A 19,488-nucleotide genomic window follows, 5' to 3' on the forward strand; every position below is an offset into this window, starting at 1 on the left:
AGGACCCTTTTGCCTATTTGTGACAGTCGCTTGGAGTGCCGCACCAACCCGTTGCATGTATTCATTCCATGTGAGGGCACCCAGCGCTTTTGATTTTAATGGGAGAGCCGGACCTGCCTGCTGTATATATACATATATATATATATATATATATATATATATATATAAATTATATATGTGTTAAAAAATATTCCAATACATTAAAATATTTTAAAAAAATATGGAGACATATTGAGAACTATAAAAGGTATATAAAAGAAAGGACATTTTCAGAATAAAGAAGATAAAAAATATTCTCATGGCAGAAATGGGCATTATAAAAACCATTTTAATTCAAAATCCCCATTTAAACCTTCTGGGGTTAGGGTTTTTAATTTAAAAATCCACTTCATCTTGGATTTAGCTAATTTGCTCTCAATATCCTTATTTCTCCAAGATGAAGTGACCCCTTCTATACCCCAGAAGGCTCTGATGACAGCTTAATTGCAATTGTGGACCTTCTTAAAATGTGAGGATACAGTATGGTTCTCTAAACCTTTTCTGATGTTATAGGTATGTTCCGCCAATCTGGTTTTTAAATTTCTACTCGTCTTCCCTATTTAAACTAGATTGCATGTACATTCTAGACCGTATATCACAGTTTTCGAATTGCAAGTAAGAAATTCTTATGGAATTGGACTTATTGGGATTAAAGAGACTCCATTCCAAACCATGGATTTCTGTATTTGGGACTCTTTTTTGCGGACACCAATCGATGAAACACATAAGGAATTTCCAGACATCGCATGTGGAAAGCACAGCAAACTTCCGGACATCGGCGGTGGAACACACATTGATTTCCGGTTCCAGTTAGCGGAACTTCCGGTGACGGACGTCCTGGCCGGTGACTCCTGGTGGGAAAAAAGCGCCACATGTGGACTTGTTTTCTAATTATCTTTTGCTATAAATACTTGTATGCTTCCCATTCACCTCTATGCTCCTGACGAAGGACCGCAGTTGTCCGAAAGGCGTTGAACAGCTGGTGATTGGGAATTGATGTTTGGATCTGACCTGGGACGTTAGAGCTGCCCTTTTCACTCATATGGTATCTGGAACCTTTAGTGCTTCTCTGAGACCATCATAGAAGGGTAACTCTGACCACCAGTGACGACAGCATCCCATGCCTTTATTGGTTATATGCTTGTTTTATCTGTTTTAAATGTGAGTTTTCCTGTGTAAAATAAATCCTTTGTCCCTGATAAAGTGGATCTGCACCATGATCTTTTTTCTTTGTTTGAGATAAAAGAAATTGATTCACAGAACTGAAAGACATATGAATCACGGGACTTTTGGAACACAGAAACTTCTCCATTAAGAATATATCCGACCAAATCCGTCTGGATATTTTTATGTAAGATGTTGTGCGCCGATTTGACAAAATCTTTTGGTATACTGTACATATGGCAGCAGAGGACACCACCACTGTGACTGGACTGATGCAGCACAACACACCACCACTGGACTGATGCAGAACAACACATCACCACTGGACTGTACAGCACAGCAGCACTGGACATATGGCAGCAGAGGACACTGAGGATGGAGACGTGTCCTCTCTCTACACTTTCCAATGCCGGAGTGAAAATGACGGCGACATGCAGCTCCTTATATGGAATCCAAACCCCGTGAGATTCCGACAGCGTGATGATGACATTTTGCTTCGTTCTGGTTTCCGAGTCAGGCAGGAAAACCCGAGCCTGACTCGGATCCGGGCTCGTGATGTGAAGTCCGGTTGGATTTGGTTCTCTGAGAACCGAACCAGCTCATCTCTAGTTATAAGTAGAGTTGTGCAGCAGGCACTTTGTGTTTTGTGTTTTGGGTTTGGTTCTAATTCCCCGCTCATGTTTTGGTTTTGTGTTGGTTTTGCCAAAACCACCATTTCATGTTTTGGTTTTGGTTTTGGTTTTGGATCTGGATTATTTTTAAAAAAAATATAAAAACAGCTAAAATCACATAATTTGGGGGTTATTTTGATCCTACGGTATAATTAACCTCAGTAGAATTAATTTTCACTCATTTCCAATTTATTCTGAACACTGCACACCTCACAATATTGTTTTTATGCCAAAAGGTTGCAACGAGGTGGCTGTATGACTAAGTTAAGCGACACAAGTTTGCGGCACAAATCCCTGACCCATCTAGGAGTGGCATTGCAGTGGCAGACAGGATGGCACTTACAAAAATAGACCGCAAACAGCACATCATGCAAAGAAGTAAAAGAGGTGCAATGAGGTAGCTGTGTGACTAAGCTAAGTGACACAAGTGTGCGGCACAAACACCTGGCCCATCAAGGAGTGGCACTACAGTTGCAGACAGGATGACACTTAAAAAAAAAATAGTCCCCAAACAGCACATGATGCAAAGAAGAAAAATAGGTGCAAGATGGAATTGTCCTTGCGTCCTCCCACCCACCCTTATGTTATATAAACAGGACCTGCACACTTTAACAAACCAAGCATTTCAGCAACATGGTCTGCCACACGACTCTGGCTGAAATGACTGGTTTGTTTGGGCCCCCACCAAAAAGAAGCAATTAATCTCTCCTTGCACAAACTGGCTCTACAGAGGCAAGATGTTGACCTCATCCTCATCCTCCGATTCCTCACCCCTTTCACTGTGTACATCCTCCTCCTCCTCACAGAGTATTAATTCATCCACACTGGAATCCACCATCACAGGTCCCTGTGTACTTTCTGTATGCAACTGCTGGTAAAGGTCTTCCCGGAGGAATTTATAATTAATTTTGATGAACATCATCTTCTCCACATTTTGTGGAAGTAACCTCCTACGCCACCCGCTGACAAGGTTACCAGCTGCACTAAACACTCTTTCGGAATAAACACTGGAGGGGGGGCAACTTAGGTAAAATAAAGCCAGTTTGTGCAAGGGCATCCGTATTGCCTTTTTTTCCTGCCAGTATACGTATGGACTGTCTGACATGCCTACTTGGATGCTGTCACTCATGTAATCCTCTACCATTCTTTCAATGGTGACAGAATCATATGCAGTGACAGTAGACATGTCAGTAATCGTTGGCAGGTCCATCAGTCCGGACCAGATGTCAGCACTCGCTCCTGACTGCCCTGCATCACCGCCAGCAGGTGGGCTAGGAAATCTTATTATTTTCCTCACAGCCCCTGTTGTGGGAGAAAATGAAGGAGGAGCTGTTGATGGGTCACGTTCCGCTTGAGTTGACAATTTTCTCACCAGCAGGTCTTTGAACCTCTGCAGACTTGTGTCTTCCAGAAAGAGAGATACAACGTAGGCTTTAAACCTAGGATCGAGCACGGTGGCCAAAATGTAGTGCTCTGATTTCAACAGATTGACCACCCTTGAATACTGGCAAAGCGAATGATGGGCTCCATCCACAAGTCCCACATACTTAGCAGAATCGCTCCATCTTAGCTCCTCCTTTAATTTCTTCAGCCTCTTCTGTAAAAGCCTGAGGAGAGAAATGACCTGACTCAAGCTGGCTGTTTCTGAACTGACTTAACGTGTGGCAAGATCGAAGGGTTGGAGAACCTTGCACAACGTTGAAATCATTCTCCACTGCGCTTGAGTCAGGTGCATTCCCCCTCCTTTGCCTATATCGTAGGTGGATGTATAGGCTTGAATGGCCTTTTGCTGCTCCTCCATTTTCTGAAGCATATAGATTGTTGAATTCCACCTCATTACCACCTCTTGCTTCATGTGATGGCAGGGCAGGTTAAGGAGTGATTGCTGGCGCTCCAGTCTTCGGCATGTGGTGGCTGAATGTCGAAAGTGGCTCGCAATTTTTCAGCCCACCAACAGCATCTCCTTCATGTCCCTGTCATTTTTAAAAAAATTCTGCACCACCAAATTAATTGTATGTGCAAAACATGGGACATGCTGGAATTTGCCCAGTTGTAATGCACGCACAATATTGGTGGCATTGTCCAATATCACAAATCCCCAGGAGAGTCTAAATGGGGTAAGCCATTGTGCGATTTTGTCCCTCAGTTTCCGTAAGAGGTTGTCAGTGGTGTGCCTCTTACGGATAGCGGTGATACAGAGCGTAGACTGCCTAGGAATGAGTTGGCGTTTGCGAGATGCTGCTACTGGTGCCGCCGCTGATGTTGCTGCAGGAGGCCATACATCTACCTAGTGGGCTGTTACAGTCATATAGTCCTTAGTCTGCCCTGTTCCACTTGTCACATGTCCATGGATAAGTGGACAGTGGGTACAACTGCATTTTGTAGGACGTTGAGGACACATTTTCTGATGTCTCTGTACATTCTCGGTATCGCCTGCCTAGTGAAGTGGAACCTAGATGGGATTAGATACCGGGGACACAGTACCTCAAACAATTAGTCCAACTAAATTAACGGCGGATACCGGACGCACGTCTAACACCAACATAGCTGTCAAGGCCTCAGTTATCCGCTTTGCAAAAGGATGACTGCTGTCATATTTCATCTTCCTCACAAAGGACTGTTCGACAGTCAATTGCTTACTGGAAGTTGTACAAGTGGTCTTCCGACTTCCCTTCTGGGATGACGATCGATTCCCAGCAGCAACAACAGCAGCATCAGCAACAGCAGCAGGCGCTATGCCTATCATAATTACAGTGATCCTGCCGTATAATTACATTGGTACTGGCATATAAGCTCCTGCATGCCACACCACCAACTCCCTTAACGTCAACTTCCTCCTCAGTCAGGAATGTAAGTAGTCCTGCAGGCCCTGTCACTGGCAAGACTGAGGAGCCCTCTCCTAACCGAGTTTCCTCCCGAGGATCCTTGAGTGTTACTTTTGGCAAAGGGTCAGGAGGATGTGAAAGTGAAGAAAGACAAAATATGTGAGGTTATTTGTGGACTGTACAGTTGGGATGTAATTAGATAGGGAGACTTTGAATGTTATGTGGGTGGGTCCGGATTTTGATAAGCTTCTCTGAAGAGCTGAGTTTTCAGGGAGCACTTGAAGGTTTGGAGACTAGAGATGGTGATTTATATGTATAAAAAAGTTGCTTGGCGCTGAAAGCTTGGGCAGAGATGAAAGATTGGAAATTTGTTGTTTGGCAGTGTCCAGAGTTTTATGATAAGAGTGGTAAACGGTCTAATACAGTATGTGTGGAAGTCACTTGAAGTACGAGATTTACGCAACTGATGTTCTACTTTACGTGAAAGCTTTTGTAGGTGTCTTGTGATTTTAGAGTGCCACATATTACATCTACAGATGGAGCCATGGTAGCCGAGAGCGTCTTCGTGCGAGCGGACGTGCGCCCATGACGAAGACGAGCCCCATTCACTAGAATGGGAGAGCATCTCTGTGCACTCCCGGCGGGGCTAGGCAGATGGATCGCCTAGTCACGCCGGGAGTACACGCTGGTGATGGAGCCGCACTGGATGAGTACAGCTCCATCTGTAAGTCTGTGTGGAGTGTTAATGGTAGCTGGAGCAATTTCCTTGAGTCCTTTTCTTGAGTCTGGTTCAGGTGTGATACAGCATGCTCAGGAGAGGTAAATGTAGAAAATGGTGAGAATAGTTGTTGCAGAGTGGTGGATAGTTGTTGAAAATTAAGGGTGTTAATATTTCTGTGGGTTTGAGGAGGTTTGGTAGACTTCGGTAACATTGACTATGGAGTAATGGAGGAAAGCATACAGGTAATAAGAGTCAGGTTCTGAGATATTTGTGTTTCCGACGGTGTCACAGAACTAGTTGGAGATTAGTATACAAAGTTGGAAGGTCTTATATAGCTTCTTCACATTCCGGAGATCTAGGCTGGAACCACGTAAAAGGCACAATAATCCACATACCAAAACTAGCAAGAGGTAGTTGGCGAAGAACAGCGACACAAAGTCTTAAACCACAGGTGGTCTTCACCAGGGATTCCCGCAAGGGAAATTGGGCCCAGCTGTGCCCAAATGGGACAGTCTTGGCTCCCTGTCTGGGTCCCCTATGCTATCACTAGAGAGTAAGAATGAGATTCAGTCTAGGAACTGATACCCAAGGGATATCAGACTGGTTCTGTTGACTGAAGACTTGGAACTGGCACCGATGATCAGGAAGATTGGACTTGCACTGATTATCTGGAATATTGGATTTACACTGATGGTCTGTAATATTGGATTAGCACTGATGGTCTGGAATATCGTACTTTCACCAGTGGTCTGGAATATCGGACTTGCACAGATGTTCTGGATTATACAATGTATAAATGTCGACAACAGATTTAACAATGGAAGAGACTAGGTCATGGTAAGTGTCCTCATGAGCAGACTGGTTCAGCAGGGGAGCACAGCTACGCCACTCACACACAGAGCTGTGTGACTTATGGAACTGGCCACCTGTGCCCTGGAAAGCAGCAAGATATATACCTCTGGGTTGCTATGGATTGGCTGGAAGTGTCAGATTGGACAGGATTGTTCAGTAGAGAGTCAGCTGCTGGAACCAAGGTGGCAACATCTATGGTTTAGGCCAGGGGTGGGGAACCTTTTTTCTACCGAGGGCCATTTGGATATTTATAAAATTCTCAACTTAAAAAATTACCCTGCCCCCCAGTAGGTCTGCCCCTTAGAGGTACTGTGTGCGCGCGCCGGAGGTGCGCACATGTCAAAAAAATGGATATGGTCAGTTAAAATGGGACGTGAAACACATATGCCCCCAATAGTGCGGTGCCAGATCCACAATTGCCCCCACAGTGCCAGGTATACGAATGCCCCCACAGTGCCAGGTATACAGATGCCCCCACAGTGCCAGGTATACAAATGCCCCTCACAGTGCCAGGTATACAGATGTCCCCACAGTGCCAGGTATACAGATGCCCCCACAGTGCCAGGTATACAGATGCCTTCACAGTGCCAGGTATACAAATACCTCTCACAGTGCCAGGTATACAGAAGTCCCCACAGTGCCAGGTATACAGATGCCCCCACAGTGCCAGGTATACAAATGCACCCCACAGTGCCAGGTATATAGATGTGCCCCCCCCCCTCCCCTCTGTGCTGCTTACCGTGCTGCTTTCGGCGGGACACAAAGGAGAGCGCGGATATGTTGGGCGGCGGCGTGTTGTACTTGAAACCAGCTACCGGTTCGAGAGCCAATCAGAGCTCGCGGACCGGTAGAGGCGGCTCCTGATTGGCTGCCGATCCGCGAGCTCTGATTGGCTCATGAACCATTGGCTGGTTTCAAGTTCTACACGCCGCCGCTCCCACCCGACAGCCGCGCTCTCCTCCCTGTTCTGACAGCTGAGACACGCTGCCGCCGGACTGAGCGGCAGCGTGTCTCACTGACACAAGCTGGTGGGCTGGACCAAACGGCTTTGCGGGCCTTATACGGCCCGCGTGCCGGAGGTTCTCCACCCCTGGTTTAGGGTCAAACACCAGGAAGTAGAGCACTATGGAGGGTTAAAGTAGGATTATACACAGAATGCTGAATGCGCTGTAAAGAAGCAGCATGAATATACTTCACTGACAACTAAGCACAATGAGCAGAGACCAGCTGCTAAACACAGGTGACTAATCAGTAGTTTTCAGCAATAACACAGACTGCAGCTTGTATGCTGAACTACAGGAGTGATGTCAGAGGAAAGACACCAAACATGAGAAATGTAGTCAGGATTGTCACAATAAGGTTTTGATTTGAGAGAAAGAAAGGAGTGTTAGTGAATTTAGAAACTGAGCATAATCTGGTGAATACAAGTTCAAGGCAGTGACCCTCCTGATGAGTAGAGGAGTCAGACCATTAGGAAAGGCCATGAGAGGAGGTTAGAAGGAGTAATTTGGGGGCATTGGGAGATTGTCAATAGCGATATTTAATTCACCCATAATGAGTGTGAAAATATCAGAGGATAAGAAGTGAGGGAGCCAAGCAGAAAAATCTTCCAGAAATAGTTTTTGTTGCCCAGGTGGGTGATAGATGGCAGAAACAGAGAAAAATGGATCAAAATCCTAATAGAATATACTTCAAATTATGTAAATGTGAGTAATGGAGTCTGTGGTAGAACTGTACAATGTGAAAAATTGGGACAGAAATATTCCAACCCCTCCTCCTTTGTGTTATCAGGCCTGAGGGTGTTTGTGTAGAGAGCAGGCTACCATGTGACTGTAGTACTGTAAATAAATATCAGCATGTGATAAATATTGAAATAACACCCATGTATTATTCATACCATCCTGTTAATGCACTATAAATTGTGGTTGAGGTTTTCCCTATTAGTAGAATAATTTGCTGTTGAAAGACTTACGCAATGGCGTCCTCTTCACTGACGTATAACCAATCTGATGATTTTGATGCAAAACTAATGCTTAAATCATATTTTTCAGCAACAGAGGATAAAACTATTTTACAGGATGCAGTCATATTGCCAATGAAGCTACTACACAAAGTGTTTTCCACAGGTATGTATGTAGATAGAGTATGCTGTGTTTGTTAGGCTGCATCATGTATTCCATTGTATAGAGTAGTGCAAAATGTGGGATAGACACTGGAGGGATATCACTGGCCATAACATTATAATTCTACAGTATCTGTCTTTCATTCTTTTATAGATTTACACAGAACCTTGCTTCTACCCTGTACATGTGACTGAAATGATCTTTGATAAGTTCATTCCCCTGCAGGGCAGGATAAAAACTAGTGTGTGTGCCCCAGGGCAACAAATGTGTGGGGACCCCACCAATAAAATTGACTGCACACCCCACCGCTGTCACTGCTTAGCCCCTAAGGGGTGCAGGAGAGAGTGTGAGTGGAGTGAGTGAGAGACAACAGGGTTTCAGGGAAAGACAGAGAAAGAGAGGGTAAAAGGCAGAGAGAGAAGGAGAGAGAAGGGGAGAATAAGTGAGAGAGAGAGACAATTTCAGCAAGAGAGAGAGAAGAGAGAGATAGAGAAAAGGGTGTCAGAGAGAGAGAGAGAGGATGTCAGGAGAGGAGCGGGAAAGAGCGAGATGGTGTGAGGTGTCAGGGAAAGAGAGGTGGGTCAGGAAAAGAGAGAGGGTGTCAGTGCAAGAGAGAGAGAGAGGATGTCAGGGAAAGAGATAAAGAGAGGGGAGAGTAAGAGAGAGAGGGTGTCAGAGAGAAGGAAAGAGAGGAGAGAGACAGAGAGAGGAGCAGTAGAAAGAGGGTGATGGAAAAAGAGAGAGGGGAGAGAGTGAAGATGTCAGAGAGAGGGATAGAGTGGCAGCACTTAAGAGAGAGGGAGGTCATGTCAGGGAGAGAGATAGTGTCAGGGAGATAAAGAGGGTAAGACAAAGAGAGGGACAGACAGAGGGAGAGCGAGAGAGACATGTGGAGGAGGAGGAAGGAAGGGACGGGGAAAGACATGTTACAGTCTGGCTAGGCTTCAGCACAGGTCTCTAATGGGGCAGATGCTTCATGGCATAAGGCCATGCCCCCTTTCAATCTGCAAATCACAACACTGCTGTCAGGAGCCAGCTAGGTAGGGGTAGAGTGGGTCTTTTCCTTATAAAACTGCTGAAAGTACCGTATATTTTCCATTTCTTTATGGGTATATCCATACTGTATGTCTGGTAAGTATGGGGACTATTCATGAAGCTGCTTCATGAATAGAAACCTATATATCTTTTATCACATAGGGGGGAATTCAATTGGGCACAAGGATTTCACATAAAAAACACCTTGCACACAATTTTGGATTGCCACAGATATGCGCGCTTCTGATACCCATAGTAGTCAATTTAAAAAAAGTGGTCTTGGGTTTTCAAGCTCTGAATACCCTACGGTGTGTGAAAAAGAAAAAAAAAAAGATACTCACCTCTCCGGAGGTTTCTGGTGGTCTCTGTGGCTCCCAGTGGTCTTCCCTCCATCTTCACACTGGGGAGGGAGCTGCTGGGAGGTGAGGGGGATGCTGAAAGATGTGATTGCTGCCTCTGGGAAGGGATCACACACATGGGGAAAGGGGTGGCCACCCACACCGAGGGTCACACAAACTCAGCACATACAGTACTCACAATATTTGCAAACACTTACACACACTCACACACATTACTACCCTCATCGCTGCTGCAGGAAACTAGGTCCCTACACTGGTGAAGACATCACCTTGGAAGGGTAATTTTTACAGAATTATAAAGCTAACTGGAGAATTCTAATTGCTTAATTAGGCCTCAGAAAGGGTGGAGGTGAAGGGGATTGGTGCCGCTGGGGTGACAGAGCAAGTTCTGCTGATTTTTCCTAAAAATAACAAGTTCAGGAAAAATCAGACTTGCTCTAGGGGTGCGTGAAAAAAGATATAGAAGATATATATATAGATATATATCCCAGCATCTCATATTCTGTCCTCTAATTGAATAGTAAAACTCTGCAGCAGCGGGAAAACCCCCGCACCATGGGATTTTTAAATTTCCCACCTTCTATTGAAGTCTCCCCATAGCTTCTGCATAGTAATCTCTTTAATACGCTAATTCTCATGTACTGAATTATATTCTGTAAATGGCTTGAGTTTCCTTCTACTAGGTGTTATATTGTTATGATTTTTAATTTTATATTTATAAAATTTCTCTAATTAAGTACAATAAAATGATAACTTCAAATTTCATAATTATATTGTCCTTACAAATGTGTCCACATATACTTAGCCTCAAAATGCCATACAGCGCAAGACACCAGGAACAACTGAGATGCACCAAGATGAGCAGCAAACCTTATTTTTCTTACTTGTAACTTATTCAAATTGCAGATGACATAACAATTCCACTCACAGTGTTCCAGATCCTTTGGGCTGCTGCTTGTAGTTTTATGCACCCAGTTTCCTTATCTGAATAAGACACAAGACGCTACCTGCGTCTCAGCCACCCAGACCTCACTTGACAAGACAGGTTCTTTGCCACGATTTAAGCAACAGTGCATGAGGGCACATCTGTATATAAATTTGCATTTACAGTTTACATTTTTGCTAGTGTCAGTGTACAATTATGTCCCATATGAATTAGATTGTTTAACCCCTTCTCTGTGGAGAACAAGTGGGACTTGTCCTCCAAGTGTACAATAAGACTGCAGCAGACAAGCCCCACTCATCCTTGCTCACACACACAAAAAGTCTTCTTAACTCCCCTCCTCTGGTCTTAACAACTGGTGGGGACACCTGGCAGCCCCCAGGTCACATCTGGAAGCACAATTAAAAAATACAAAAAAAACAAAGAATACAAATTGTGGGGGCAGTGATTTTAAGTACCTCTAACTCCAAAACCTGCAAAGATGGCGCTACACTAGTTTTAAATAGGGCACTTCCCTCTTTCAACTGCAGTGCCCACATCACAGTTAATGTTTGGTGACCAAACGCACTCCACTGCAGAAAAATAAAAAAATATGTAATCCAGGCATGGGGGAAGAGCTCACTCAACCTGGCTACAAATAATTAAGGGGCACCAATTTTTGAAATAGGGGCATCCCGTATTTCAAAGATTGAGGCCCCTTAGTGTGTATTTCCTAGTGATCACCAGGCAATTTTACCCCATGTTATGGAAAACTTAAATTTTCCATATATTGGGGAGGGGGAGTGGGGCACTAACATACCCTATCATCCCCATAATGACAACTGCATCCAAGTGTGCACCCTTATTTAAAAGTATTGACTCCCCACTTTCACATGATGTGTCCTACTAGCGGTTATTGTGCAGACAGTATTACCCTGTGCTACAGAAAACAGACATATACTGTATGGCTGGGAAGGCGCTATCATGCCCATTAGCACAATACATCTGTCACCTACATTTCAAAGAGAGTCCCCTCTATAAAATTATCTGGCCCTCTTAGCAGCAATTATTAGTGATAACCAGAAAATACCACCCAGTGCTGTGCAAAAAAATAGTTTTCCATAAATGTGGAAAGGGCACATTGTGCCCTAACTCCCCCATACTGACCCGCACACATGGCCACAGAGAGGCAGGGAGCCAGGGCTATCTTAATGATTCTAGAGTCCTTTGAGCAGGGTTGGGCTGAGCTGGGGAGCATCTGCATCCCGGGCTGGTGTCTCCAGAGCTTCTTGGAAGGCAGAATGCTGTCCAATACAATCAGAGCAACCAGACAACATTCTCTACCTGCCTCCCAGCCTGCACAAGACAGTGAATGTCTGTCAGCATGCTAATTGGTGGATGGTTGGAGTTATCCAGCAATCAAAGTGCTAACCGCCATTCACTGCGTGGATGTATGTGCAGAGACAGTGCCAGACAGCAGGAGGTGTACTTTATGATTTTTTTTCCCATTTATTTCAGTGAATGAGTGGATATGGGCTCCAGTACATTGCTTTGACCAGGGCCTTAAATTTTGTTAAAATGACCCTGGGGTGAGCAGGTACTAATTACCGAGAGCCAGGCTTGCTGGAGGGTCTCAGCAGGGGTCTACCTCTGCCACATCCCTGGCCCCCCTCTTACCTGTCAGCATCATACAGTATGCTCCCCAGCCCAACACACGCTGCAGTGTGCTGGGCTGCACTGGGGCCATGGAGGCTGCTTCCTCCTCTACTTTGTGGGGTGAAAGCAATCACACTGTTGACTGCCCCTGGACTAGCCCCTGACTGATGTCCTCATGGCACCCCCCACCTTGATCAGCATGGCACTGAAAATAACATTTGTCATAATTTTTTTAAGGGGATGTGGACACGCCTCCTGCTACGCCCTTTACATTATCTGTGCCCATCCAAGCCCTCTACTGCCCTGCCCACATGTTCATGAAGGAGGCGAGTCTCCTCTTTAAAACAATGTTCCCTATTAGCAGACTATAAGGGTCTATTTATGAAGCAGTGAAAAGAGTGGAGAAGTGAGCCTGTGGAGAAGTTAGCCATGGCACCAATCAGCTGCTCCGTATAATTGTATAGTATGCAAATTATAAATGTTACTTCAATGCTGATTGGTTGCCACGGGCAACTTCTCCACACTTTTCACTGCTTCATGAATAGACCCCTACAGGGCCGGACTGCCCATCTGGCACTTCTGGAAAATTCCAGAAGGGCCGATGGGCTGGTGGGCCGGTCCTGTCAGGCAGAGACCTAGGAAGGCCGCGCGTAGCACAGCCTCCTGCTCTCTGCTCTGGCTGCTCCCCTGCCTCCCTTCCTGTCTACATAGAAATGCAGGCATGCCGTGAGTCCATGTCCCCATGACTCGTGGCACGCCCCCGTGTGCTGGTCATGTGCCCCCACCCCCCCATCCATCTCCTTGGAAACGGGGGCGTGCCGCGAGTCTACGCCCTGCTGACTCGCACCATGCCTCCAACTTTAGTGTTTGCGCGGCCCCGTACACAGCACGCGCCCCTTCATGTGCACATGCGCACAAACATGCCAGGGACGATTTCGGACACCAGTCCGTCCCTGTACACCTAACATACCCCTTTCACATCTCCAATGCCGGATCTCACCCAGGAATTGGAAACGGGTCCTTCCTGGGTGGGATCCGGCATTGGAGGCCAAGCGCTGGCTTCCCAACCGGGCAATTTGCCTGGTCGGTTGCCAAAGTGGTGGGGAACAAAGCCAGCAATGGGGTAGAGGCGACGCTGGGAGTTGAGCTCATCTCCACGCTGCCTCTCCCTATGTAGTAAACAGGTCCCGTGCCGAATCCGTATACGCTGCCACTGAACCAGGATTCAAACCGGGAATAACACGTCTTATAACACGGGTTGAATTACCAGGGCAGCGACCCAGGAATTCGGCCATGGCCCTTTCACACCGCACATTGACCCGTGTCGATACCAGGTTATTTTTGCGATGTGAAAGGGGTATAACTGAAACATTGCACACAAAGTAACATTTTCCACAGTTGGGATGGGGGGGGTTTATCTAAAGCCCATATATTCCTCATATTTTGTTAAAAAATTAATCTCTCATTTAACATGGTAGGTTTTCTAGCTTTTAAAATGGTTGGCCCTGTTGGGCTACAATATTCCTCCTACATAAAGTAAGCATTTAACTTCAGACAGTGAATATTTCACTGCATTTTAGTATTTTGGAAAGGTGGGTTATTGATTTGGTTTATTTTTTTTGTTTTGTTTTACATATGATAGAATGAGTAAAAAAAAATAATGGTATTTTCTAAAAATACAAAGTATTCTGGGGAAAAAAAAAAGGTACTGTACAGTATATTTTGTGTAGGTACTGCATAAAAAAAAATCTGTGGTATTGATGTTGGAATGTGACAAGCGCAAATGTGAAAAAAATTACCTCAGCACCAGGGTCAGAAAACCATCAGCAGTGAAGGTGTTTAATAGTTTTAAACAATCTTTATCTTTTTAAATTTATGTGATGGATACAATGCAACAAATGTCCCCATATACATGGTCAAGTCACATTATTATGACCACCAGCTACTGTAGGTGCAGTGACCATCCATTTGCTTCGGAGCCCCATACACAGTAGGGTTCACTAAACTGTCATTTTAGACACACGTCTGGTAGCCCTCAGGTTCATTTTGATGGTGAGATACTCCACTGTAGCGTGACGGTCGGCCTTCACGCACCTTCGAAGTGGACGTTTACCTCTCACATCAATGGCACGTGGATCTCCGCAGTTTCCATGTCGGTGATTCACAATGGTGCCAGTTGTCCAGTCATGATACACCTAAACCACAGAAGCAGGCAAACATTTCACAAACTGCCCTGTTTCAGAAACCTGCCACTCTTGGCCCAAAAGCCGATAATCATCCCTTTTTGCAACTTGGATAAATCGCCCCTCTTACCCATGACAGCAACGAGTGATATGTGTGCAGACGGCCTATCGCACACCTTATATACCCACCAAGCCAGTGCACAACACGTGACGTACTACATGGGCCAAATGTAGAAGGTGATCATAATAATGGGACTCGACCGTGACAATAAAAATGTATCAGTGGGGAGTGTGTACTACAAGCTTCATTTGCTCATTGGAAGTTCTGCTTGAATGATTATAAATAAATAAAGCACTGTTTGATAAGTAGCCACTTTATAAATAATTATTAATAAATATGTGAATAAATGTGGACAACTGTGCAGTTCCGTGCTGCGTCCAATGCACACCACCCAATATCTACTTTTTAAATTTTTGTCTGTTGGATCCTTACCACCACCCTCTGTGAAGCGACTTCTACTGAGTGTGGCATGATTTATTGACAGTTATTGACAGTTATATTGTCTACGATCATAACGGAAACTCAAAAATAACGACAGGTACTCCATGTTAACAGAGTACATGTCAACATTGGCATAATGTCGACAACTCACCCTTTCCCTAAGCCAAACCCTAACTATAACCCTATTGTTGACAGTATGACTAAATAGACATGGCATATGTCTTAATTTTAACCAGGTTAACATAGTAAAATAAGACAATGTGGTGTAGAAATAATGACTGTCTATATAGTCCTTGTCAACATGAGGCTGCATAGCCTTCTACTTAAGTGAGGGATACTCTACGCTGAATGGTGTTTTACTTTTCATGATTTCATTTTATTACAAATGTATTTATTTTTTTCTACAGAAAACATTAGTGGAAAAATCCTAATTGATCTATCTATTGGTCCCAGCATCTATCAACTCTTCCCAGCCTGTGCGTTATTCAAAGAAATTATCATTTTAGACTGTAATGACCCATGTGTCGAGGAACTGAAAAAATGGGTGAATAAAGATCCAGATGCCCATGATTGGACTTTTGCTGCACAAATTGCAGCTGAGGAAGGAGATGCAAGGTAATTATATAATTATATTTTAATTATTATCCATAAACTTGTTAGCAGCCCGTGGAAATGATGGAACAACAGAACAGTAGTGTCAGCGGCGGCGGCTGTGCTGCCTGAGTGGAGCAACGTTTGAATTGCTCCATCAGGCACCATCTAATGGCTGCCGGTGCACAAAACACTTGAATTGCCCCCATAGAGGTGTGGAGCAGCGTTAGCCTTTTATTATATAGGATGGTAAAAAAACAAAAGAGTGCTAAAAATTAGAGATGAGCGGGTTCGGTTTCTTTGAATCCGAACCCGCACGAACTTCACTTTTTTTTTCACGGGTCCGAGCGACTCGGATCTTCCCGCCTTGCTCGGTTAACCCGAGCGCGCCCGAACGTCATCATGACGCTGTCGGATTCTCGCGAGACTCGGATTCTATATAAGGAGCCGCGCGTCGCCGCCATTTTCACACGTGCATTGAGATTGATAGGGAGAGGACGTGGCTGGCGTCCTCTCCATTTAGATTAGATTTAGAAGAGAGAGAGAGAGAGAGATTGCTGTGATACTGTAGATTAGAAGAGAGTGCAGAGTGCAGACAGAGTTTAGTGACTGACGACCACAGTGACCAGTGACCACCAGAGACAGTGCAGTTGTTTGTTTTATTTAATATATCCGTTCTCTGCCTGAAAAAAACGATACACAGTCACACAGTGACTCAGTCTGTGTGCACTGCTCAGCCCAGTGTGCTGCACATCAATGTATTGTATATAAAGCTTATAATTGTGGGGGAGACTGGGGAGCACTGCAGGTTGTTATAGCAGGAGCCAGGAGTACATGATAAATAATATTATATTAAAATTAAACAGTGCACACTTTTGCTGCAGGAGTGCCACTGCCAGTGTGACTAGTGGTGACCAGTGCCTGACCACCAGTATATTAGTAGTATTGTATACTATCTCTTTATCAACCAGTCTATATTAGCAGCAGACACAGTACAGTGCGGTAGTTCACGGCTGTGGCTACCTCTGTGTCGGCACTCGGCAGGCAGTCCGTCCATCCATAATTGTATTATATACCACCTAACCGTGGTTTTTTTTTTCTTTCTTTATACCGTCGTCATAGTCATACTAGTTGTTACGAGTATACTACTATCTCTTTATCAACCAGTGTACAGTGCGGTAGTTCACGGCTGTGGCTACCTCTGTGTCGGAACTCGGCAGGCAGTCCGTCCATCCATAATTGTATTATAATATATACCACCTAACCGTGGTTTTTTTTTTGTTCTTTATACCGTCGTCATACTAGTTGTTACGAGTATACTACTATCTCTTTATCAACCAGTGTACAGTGCGGTAGTTCACGGCTGTGGCTACCTCTGTGTCGGCACTCGGCAGGCAGTCCGTCCAACCATAATTGTATTATATACCACCTAACCGTGGTTTTTTTTTCATTCTTTATACCGTCGTCATACTAGTTGTTACGAGTATACTACTATCTCTTTATCAACCAGTGTACAGTGCGGTAGTTCACGGCTGTGGCTACCTCTGTGTCGGCACTCGGCAGGCAGTCCGTCCAACCATAATTGTATTATATACCACCTAACCGTGGTTTTTTTTTCATTCTTTATACCGTCGTCATACTAGTTGTTACGAGTATACTACTATCTCTTTATCAACCAGTGTACAGTGCGGTAGTTCACGGCTGTGGCTACCTCTGTGTCGGCACTCGGCAGCCCGTCCATAATTGTATATACCAGTGACCTAACCGTGGTTTTTTTTTCTTTCTTTATACATACATACTAGTTACGAGTATACTATCTCTTTATCAACCAGTCTATATATTAGCAGCAGACACAGTACAGTGCGGTAGTTCACGGCTGTGGCTACCTCTGTGTCAGCACTCGGCAGCCCGTCCATAATTGTATATACCACCTAACCGTGGTTTTTTTTTCTTTCTTTATACATACATACTAGTTACGAGTATACTATCTCTTTATCAACCAGTCTATATATTAGCAGCAGACACAGTACAGTGCGGTAGTTCACGGCTGTGGCTACCTCTGTGTCGGCACTCGGCAGCCCGTCCATAATTGTATATACCAGTGACCTAACCGTGGTTTTTTTTCTTTCTTTATACATACATACTAGTTACGAGTATACTATCTCTTTATCAACCAGTCTATATATTAGCAGCAGACACAGTACAGTGCGGTAGTTCACGGCTGTGGCTACCTCTGTGTCGGCACTCGGCAGCCCGTCCATAATTGTATACTAGTATCCAATCCATCCATCTGCATTGTTTACCTGAGGTGCCTTTTAGTTGTGCCTATTAAAATATGGAGAACAAAAATGTTGAGGTTCCAAAATTAGGGAAAGATCAAGATCCACTTCCACCTCGTGCTGAAGCTGCTGCCACTAGTCATGGCCGAGACGATGAAATGCCAGCAACGTCGTCTGCCAAGGCCGATGCCCAATGGCATAGTACAGAGCATGTCAAAACCAAAACACCAAATATCAGTAAAAAAAGGACTCCAAAACCTAAAATAAAATTGTCGGAGGAGAAGCGTAAACTTGCCAATATGCCATTTACCACACGGAGTGGCAAGGAACGGCTGAGGCCCTGGCCTATGTTCATGGCTAGTGGTTCAGCTTCACATGAGGATGGAAGCACTCAGCCTCTCGCTAGAAAACTGAAAAGACTCAAGCTGGCAAAAGCACCGCAAAGAACTGTGCGTTCTTTGAAATCCCAAATCCACAAGGAGAGTCCAATTGTGTCGGTTGCGATGCCTGACCTTCCCAACACTGGACGTGAAGAGCATGCGCCTTCCACCATTTGCACGCCCCCTGCAAGTGCTGGAAGGAGCACCCGCAGTCCAGTTCCTGATAGTCAGATTGAAGATGTCAGTGTTGAAGTACACCAGGATGAGGAGGATATGGGTGTTGCTGGCGCTGGGGAGGAAATTGACCAGGAGGATTCTGATGGTGAGGTGATTTGTTTAAGTCAGGCACCCAGGGAGACACCTGTTGTCCGTGGGAGGAATATGGCCGTTGACATGCCAGGTGAAAATACCAAAAAAATCAGCTCTTCGGTGTGGAGGTATTTCACCAGAAATGCGGACAACAGGTGTCAAGCCGTGTGTTCCCTTTGTCAAGCTGTAATAAGTAGGGGTAAGGACGTTAACCACCTCGGAACATCCTCCCTTATACGTCACCTGCAGCGCATTCATAATAAGTCAGTGACAAGTTCAAAAACTTTGGGTGACAGCGGAAGCAGTCCACTGACCAGTAAATCCCTTCCTCTTGTAACCAAGCTCACGCAAACCACCCCACCAACTCCCTCAGTGTCAATTTCCTCCTTCCCCAGGAATGCCAATAGTCCTAGATGGGCCCGGTGTTTGTGTCGGCCACTAGGGTCGCTTATCTTACTCACACAGCTACCTCATTGCGCTTCTTTTTTTCTTTGCGTCATGTGCTGTTTGGGGAGGGTTTTTTGGAAGGGACATCCTGCGTGACACTGCAGTGACACTCCTAGATGGGCCCGGTGTTTGTGTCGGCCACTAGGGTCGCTAATCTTACTCACACAGCTACCTCATTGCGCCTCTTTTTTTCTTTGCGTCATGTGCTGTTTGGGGAGGGTTTTTTGGAAGGGCCATCCTGCGTGACACTGCAGTGCCACTCCTAGATGGGCCCGGTGTTTGTGTCGGCCACTAGGGTCGCTTATCTTACTCACACAGCGACCTCGGTGCAAATTTTAGGACTAAAAATAATATTGTGAGGTGTGAGGTATTCAGAATAGACTGAAAATGAGTGGAAATTATGGTTTTTGAGGTTAATAATACTTTGGGA

The 19,488-nt window shown here is 45.0% G+C and overlaps 1 protein-coding gene across 1 annotated transcript in view; it reads left to right on the forward strand.

The window, feature by feature from the left end:
- The first annotated feature begins 8,247 nt into the window (after positions 1-8,247).
- The window catches only part of LOC135050975 (indolethylamine N-methyltransferase-like), a 30,060-nt gene continuing 18,819 nt past the window's right edge, over positions 8,248-19,488 (forward strand). Inside the window, exons 1-2 of the mRNA XM_063957197.1 lie at positions 8,248-8,398; positions 15,460-15,667. Coding sequence (XP_063813267.1) covers positions 8,248-8,398; positions 15,460-15,667 — 359 coding nt within the window. The remainder of the gene's footprint in view (positions 8,399-15,459; positions 15,668-19,488) is intronic.

The sequence above is a fragment of the Pseudophryne corroboree genome, chromosome 1, assembly GCF_028390025.1.
Source record: "Pseudophryne corroboree isolate aPseCor3 chromosome 1, aPseCor3.hap2, whole genome shotgun sequence".
Classification (NCBI taxonomy): Eukaryota; Metazoa; Chordata; class Amphibia; order Anura; family Myobatrachidae; genus Pseudophryne; species Pseudophryne corroboree.